This window comes from Salvelinus fontinalis, chromosome 12 (assembly GCF_029448725.1).
Source record: "Salvelinus fontinalis isolate EN_2023a chromosome 12, ASM2944872v1, whole genome shotgun sequence".
NCBI classification, from domain to species: Eukaryota; Metazoa; Chordata; class Actinopteri; order Salmoniformes; family Salmonidae; genus Salvelinus; species Salvelinus fontinalis.
In genome coordinates, this window is record NC_074676.1 from 48,744,453 (window position 1) to 48,750,736 (window position 6,284).

The 6,284-nt window shown below is 41.0% G+C and overlaps 1 protein-coding gene and 1 long non-coding RNA gene across 2 annotated transcripts; one reads left to right on the forward strand and one right to left on the reverse strand.

Moving 5' to 3' along the window:
- Positions 1-211: 211 nt before the first annotated feature.
- Positions 212-1,629, reverse strand: LOC129867541 (uncharacterized). Its single transcript, XR_008761637.1, has 2 exons — positions 1,309-1,629; positions 212-1,101 (listed from the first exon to the last, which is right to left on the reverse strand). It is a non-coding gene; the product is annotated as an uncharacterized LOC129867541 (long non-coding RNA).
- LOC129867540 (zinc transporter ZIP3-like) lies at positions 1,441-6,275 on the forward strand. The gene is made up of 3 exons (XM_055941012.1): positions 1,441-1,549; positions 3,525-3,856; positions 4,254-6,275. Exons 2-3 carry the CDS (start codon positions 3,647-3,649, stop codon positions 4,989-4,991), a joined length of 948 nt encoding a protein of 315 aa, XP_055796987.1. The 5' UTR covers positions 1,441-1,549; positions 3,525-3,646; the 3' UTR covers positions 4,992-6,275.
- The last annotated feature ends 9 nt before the right edge of the window (positions 6,276-6,284 follow it).

The window sequence follows — 6,284 nt, forward strand, 5'->3', positions numbered from 1 at the left end:
CCCTTTCATCGAAACGGCATCACTTAGCTCATTGCAAGCTTTTGCAAAAAGCTCATAACAAGTACATTTCCAACTTCAGCGTGTTCAAACAACTGGGAACTTGCGTAAAAGAACGAGCCTTTGCTGGGAAAATTGTTTAATGGTCATTCAACTTGGAATTCCAAGTCGGAAACTTGGAATCTTTATACAACCAAAGATTATGGATATACTGTCAAGATGCATGTCTCTCCGCCCTGACAAAGGGTGGGGGGGTGCATTTATTTATTTTCTTCTCCAAATTCGACACTCAATGATCTCCATAAAAAACACCCCAAATACAATAGGATTGAGAGTTATTTGTCAGAGGCCATATTGTAGAATGGAAATGATAAATGTACTGTAGATAATCAAACAATCTTCTGGAATGATCTCAATTGTCTACAGTATGGGCTGGTTTCCCAGACTCAGATCACACCTAGACTTAAGACGGGAGAGGACGGAAGAGGGTGAGTTGGAATATACAATATTTAGCTTCGGTACAAGCATGCTAGGGGTTGGAATATACCATATTTAGCTTGGGTACAAGCATGCTAAGGGGTACACCAGATGAGACGAGCTGACCGTGGCCCCTATTGCAGCATAAACACTGGAGACTGGGACAGGGGTATCGAGAGACTGTGGCGCCGTCCAACGCCAACCCTGAGTGCAACAATCCAGGGACTCAGCCCCCTGTAATAGTCAGTGGTATGGAATCCCAGTTGAGAGTGGGGAGTCGACCAAGCAGAAACCGCAAGGTGGTTCATCAGTCCAACACCTTGGGACCTGATGCCTCTGCTTGGCTCTCAGCATTAGGGAACTAGCGTCCTGTCCAGGAGGTATAGGCTACTAGTACATTAAACTGCCTTACGTGACAGAAACAGGAGAGGCTTCTGCCCATATGGGCCGCACAGGCAAGGATTATTTGTCCAAGGTTTAGATACGTAATGTAACTTACAAGACTGAAATCAAGCCTGAGTCTCTCACATAAGAGGAGCTTTGTAGGAGAAAGCCCTGTATCCATCTGTTTTCTTAAATATTGGAGGAACAGGAAGTCCTGCATCTTGTGGTTCTCTTCTGTTTTCCCTTTAACACATACGCGATTGCAAGTTTTCACGAGAAGTTAAACAACTGACAAGTTAGAATAGCAGTTCATTTGTATTGTTAACTTGATGGATGATCTAACATCGATTAACACCCACGTCTGTCTACTTATTGTAGCTATCTAACGTTAGTCATCAGAGTTAGCTAGTTTACTAACGACCTAGACCAATATCACTCCTTTGAACTCACCCTTCTGTCCAGACGCTTTATCATTTTTGTTTACAACAAATGTTGTCCTTGTCTTCTGTTTATAATGGTTCAGATTGTCTTCAAGAGCTTGTAGGCTAGTAAAATACTTCTGCAGACGGGACTATGACGTATCTTTTACAAAATCGATATCCCTTCTAGCCAGTTGTCTTGAAAGCATCTCCACCAATCAGAAACGTTTTCGTCATGTGAACAGGAAGTGCGGGGGAAAAAGCTGTGAAAGGTCAGTGTAGAGGTATTTCATATTTCTTGTCAAAAAGCCCGATATAAATTATTATGTACGTTTCAGCTGCTGGGAAAGCTTGCAACGTGACGCAAATTAATATGAATGATAACTAGCATCCACTTCAAGCTTTGTTTTGTGAACTGGTCGCCCCGATAATTTGCCAACGTTATGTTGACATGTGTGCTAGTTTGGCTAGAATAGCTATAAGGGACTTCTCATAAACTAGGGTACCAGTGAGGATTTCCTACGCTGGACAACTTTGTTACAGCTGTTGCTAAATTATTGATAATCTGCTTATTATTTTAATGTCATTACATTAAGATATAAGGGGGAACATAGCTATATAACGTTATATTCAATAATATTCACGAGTTGATTTAAAACCGACGTTTAACCCATTATCATGGTTGGTGTCTTAAAACATTACTTTTCTGTCCTTGCATTTATGGCAGTGTAAATTGTAGTTATATCAAATATTAAGCATGAATCAGTTAAATTAGACATTCAACTTGAACCTTGTAAGAATCCTGGATCTAGCTGTCGGACTGTTTTGTGTGTGTGTGTATAGAGATCTCTCAAATGTTTCATGTGATTGTAAAATCGAATGCTTCTAACCGAAAATCACTTTACCTTGATACTGTTAGGGCCTACATAAAGCTGTCCCAACAGCAGAGATTTCTTTCCAGCACAATGGAGTGAATCCTTACCATGCTTCACCTGGCTATTAGCGGAGCCTTGTCTGGCAGCGAAATAATTAATCATGCCTTGTTTACTGCCTTTTTTTTTAAACAGCTGATATGGCTGCCCATATCTCCCTGGCTTATTACATAATTTATGCAGAAGCATATAAGACATTTTTGGACTCACCTTGTCATTCACTTGCAAATTTTGTCATCAAAGAAAGAGAGATTTACAATTCTGAGTTGGATGACAAAGCGTATTTTTCAAGTCTGACTTCCCAGTTGCAATGCTTGCGGCTAGCAACTGTCACCGATTCCTTCCAAACAACTCATTGTTGAATTTGCGATGGCTGATGAGCACCGATACGTTTTATCTATCATTTTTCATTATTTCTCTTCATATGAGAGGATTAAAAAGGATTTGCCAGTAGATTGTCTACTTGATTTATAATGACTGCAAGCTAAGATTTTGAAAGTAAGATGTTGATCATTCCAATCAAAGCTACTGTAGATATGTGATTTGAAGTCATTTTATCTGTGGCCAATGACCTTGAGCCTTCTTGGAAGGGCACTTCTAATCTAAGTCTATGGTTGGACCCAAAGGGCTCATATTCTTGATATCTACCCTTACTAAAGGCGGGTGATGTAGTGTCCCCATGGTTGACAGAACACTGAGCCAATCACGGTGCAATGCTCCTATTTTCTGCTGGTCTGCCCCAGCACAAACAGCACTGAGTTAGGCTGAAACACCTGCATTTTGGAGCTGCCTGTTTTGTATGTGGCTTTATGAACTTTTTTTTTTACATTGTTTGCAAACTGATATGTGACATGTATTAATTCCAAAATAACATGCAGAACAGGCAAGCCCGCCCCATTAATTTTTTAGCAAAAAATGTGGGTCTCAAAACAGGTGGGGATCTGGTTTTTGGTTGCTTAATCATTATGAAAATTGCGATGGTAAGATTCAAATGGTGAGATTAATTCTACCGCTATTCACGACCTTATTATTTGTGCCTGCAAATATGGATTTTTGTTCATATTGCCCAGCTCTAAATGATGATTTGCAACATTCAAGATTACACATCTAGCTTTCACAACTGTTATCATCTGTTATCGTTGAATCAAACCAGTCAATAAGGTGGCCATATTAGCTTAGTTAAATGATAGCTAGCTAGCTGTTTTAGTTTCTGACTGACTGTCATGACAAATATGACAGATATGACAGATAAAAGTTTACCTAGTTTGTTTACACATCTTTGACATTTTTCTTTTTTAATTTGTTCATGTCACAGTTGGAATTGTCTCTGGGACCAGGATGACGAGGCTCTCTGTGACCTGACAGAGAAAAGGAGCAGAAGAGGCTTTGAGGGTTATGTGCCACTCATATTACTGAGCAATACCAAATCTGGACATCATGGAGCTTGTAGTGGCCAAGGTCCTTTGCCTTCTGGGAGTGTTTGCCCTCATGTTGGCTGGGATTCTTGTCCCAGTGCGCCTGATGATGCAGGTGGACTATGAAAAAGCCCAAAACTACAGGAAGGCTCTTGCACTCTGCAATTCTTTTGGCGGTGGTGTATTTCTGGCCACTTGCTTCAATGCTCTTTTGCCAGCAGTAAGAAACAAGGTAGGTAGCCATGTCTTATCAAAAGGGAACCATGGGGCTCTCCCAGAAGCTTGGCTGATGTGTAAAACCCATGAATTCAGACAAAGAAGTGTAATGAAGTTCGTACTCAAAAAGATGTCGCGTAAAGCTCACTTCATTATTCAATGTTTTTAATTATTTTCACTGCATCAGGGATAGCGTACACAGACGTCTCGGCTTTACAGCTTTCTTCAGTGTGTGTAGGTCTTGAAAACATGGTATTTTGCAGAGTAAAATGTATATATATATTTTTTTTTTAATGATTATCTTTTTAATTATATTCTGACAATCTGTTGAAGCCGCAAACCATTTTGCTGTTGTAGAATAGAAGCAGAATGTTTATATGCTGATGTTAATTTACTGAGTGTCTTTTCTTTAGGTGGGCGAGGTCCTTAAGCTGGTGAATATAACCACAGACTACCCCCTGGCAGAGACCATGATGATGCTGGGCTTCTTCCTCACTGTCTTTGTGGAGCAGGCAGTGCTCACCTTCAAGAAGGAGAAGCCATCTTTCATCAACCTGGAGACCTTTAACGCAGGTGTCTCCGAGGCTGGGAGTGACTCCGAGTACGACACTCCATTCATTTCTCCCACCCGGGGCTCCCCTGTGGGCCACCACCATGGGCATCACCACGGACACCTCAGCCCCACTGAGCTGGCCAGAGCTGGGCCTCTGCGGCTGGCCAGCCTGGTCCTGGCTCTCTCTGCCCATTCTGTATTCGAGGGGCTGGCCCTGGGCCTGCAGGAGGACGGGGCCAAGCTGGGAAGCCTCTTCCTGGGGGTGGGCATCCACGAGACCCTGGCCGCCGTGGCTCTGGGGGTGAGTGTGGCCAAAGCTGCTTTGCCCATGAGGGATGCCATCAAACTGGGTGTGACGGTCAGCCTCATGATCCCCATTGGCATTGGACTGGGCATGGGCATCAATAGTGCCCAGAACCTGGCAGGTAGTATTGCCTCTGTGGTGCTCCAAGGCCTGGCTGCTGGTACTTTCCTCTTTGTCACCTTCTTTGAGATCCTGTCTCGGGAGCTGGAGGATAAACATGACAGACTGTTAAAGGTGCTCTTTCTCATACTGGGCTATGGGGTACTAGCAGGCCTAATGTTCATCAAGTGGTGATGGACAGAAGAGGCCTTTTTAATGCACTGAGATGTCTATGAGTATCTTACTGGCCACACGTTGCATTGTGTGCACACCTGCACTACCACAGTAAACTTTTTTTGTTTTGATAAAGGGGTACAGTAAATCAAGTTTAATAGTTTTTTTCTTTTGCATTTACACTGGGACATGTTTGCTTACTAAGTAAGGCTACGTTGCTCTTTTAGTTTCTGCCATAGGGAATGTCCCATGTTCCTGACATTGAGTAGCAATAGTAAAGTGAGTCACTTTGACAGTATAATTTTGCATGTGTTGCCAGACACATGATTACATCTCATGTAGAGAAATCAGGAAAAGTACTCCACCACACTGTTGTCTTATTGGCATTTTGCAAGACGAGTGAAGTGATATACAACTTTATGTTATAAGTAGGTTTACTACTGTATCCCTAATCAAATATAAGAACCAGTTCCCTGGAAACCTTTTGAGTAGCCTGTTGTATGGTCCTGATATCTATCGTCCGAGATTAAATCCATGGTTTGCTTTTCAAGTTTTTATTGTATTTTAAACATTATACATTTTAACAGGGAGTCACATTGATAACCATGTATCTTTTTATAAATGATGGGGTACAGGTTATATGGGTAGTAGAAGGTCTATTATATTTCAAATTTTGTTTTAATGATCATAAAGTATTGGAAGACCACTGTGGTCTCTACTGTACATTGTTGTCACTTTTGTGCTGTTTGCAAATAATGGGATCCCTGTGACTGAAACCTTCAGACTTGGAGCTCTTGTTTGTATTATGTGTTAGGTGTCTTTACCACAGTTCGCGATGACAGATAATTTTATACAGCTTCTTAGATTAATTCTAATTTAGCTATTTTCAACTAAACACTCCTATTTCAAATATTGCCCAGGAGTATCCTTGTTTGTTTAAAAAAAAAAAAAAAAAAAATTGTTTTTTTTTCCTTTTCTCCTAATGTGAATGTGTAGAACTTGTTTTGTAGAAGCCACTTACTGGAGGAAGCCTACAGATAAAGGTACATTTATCAAGTTCAGATCTTACTGCACTCCCGAAAATCTACATAAGATCAATTCAATTGCTGATGGTCACATACACATATTTAGCAGATGTTATTGCGGGTGTAGCAAAATGCTTGTGATTATTTAAACATATAGTAGGCTAGGTCAGTTTGAATTTGTCCATATCAATTTGTGCTTTTAGGGACCTTAAACAAAAGGAAACATTAATTGCTATTTTAATGCTGTATTCCAAAATAAATTGTACTGCTAAATTCTTCAGTGGCAACC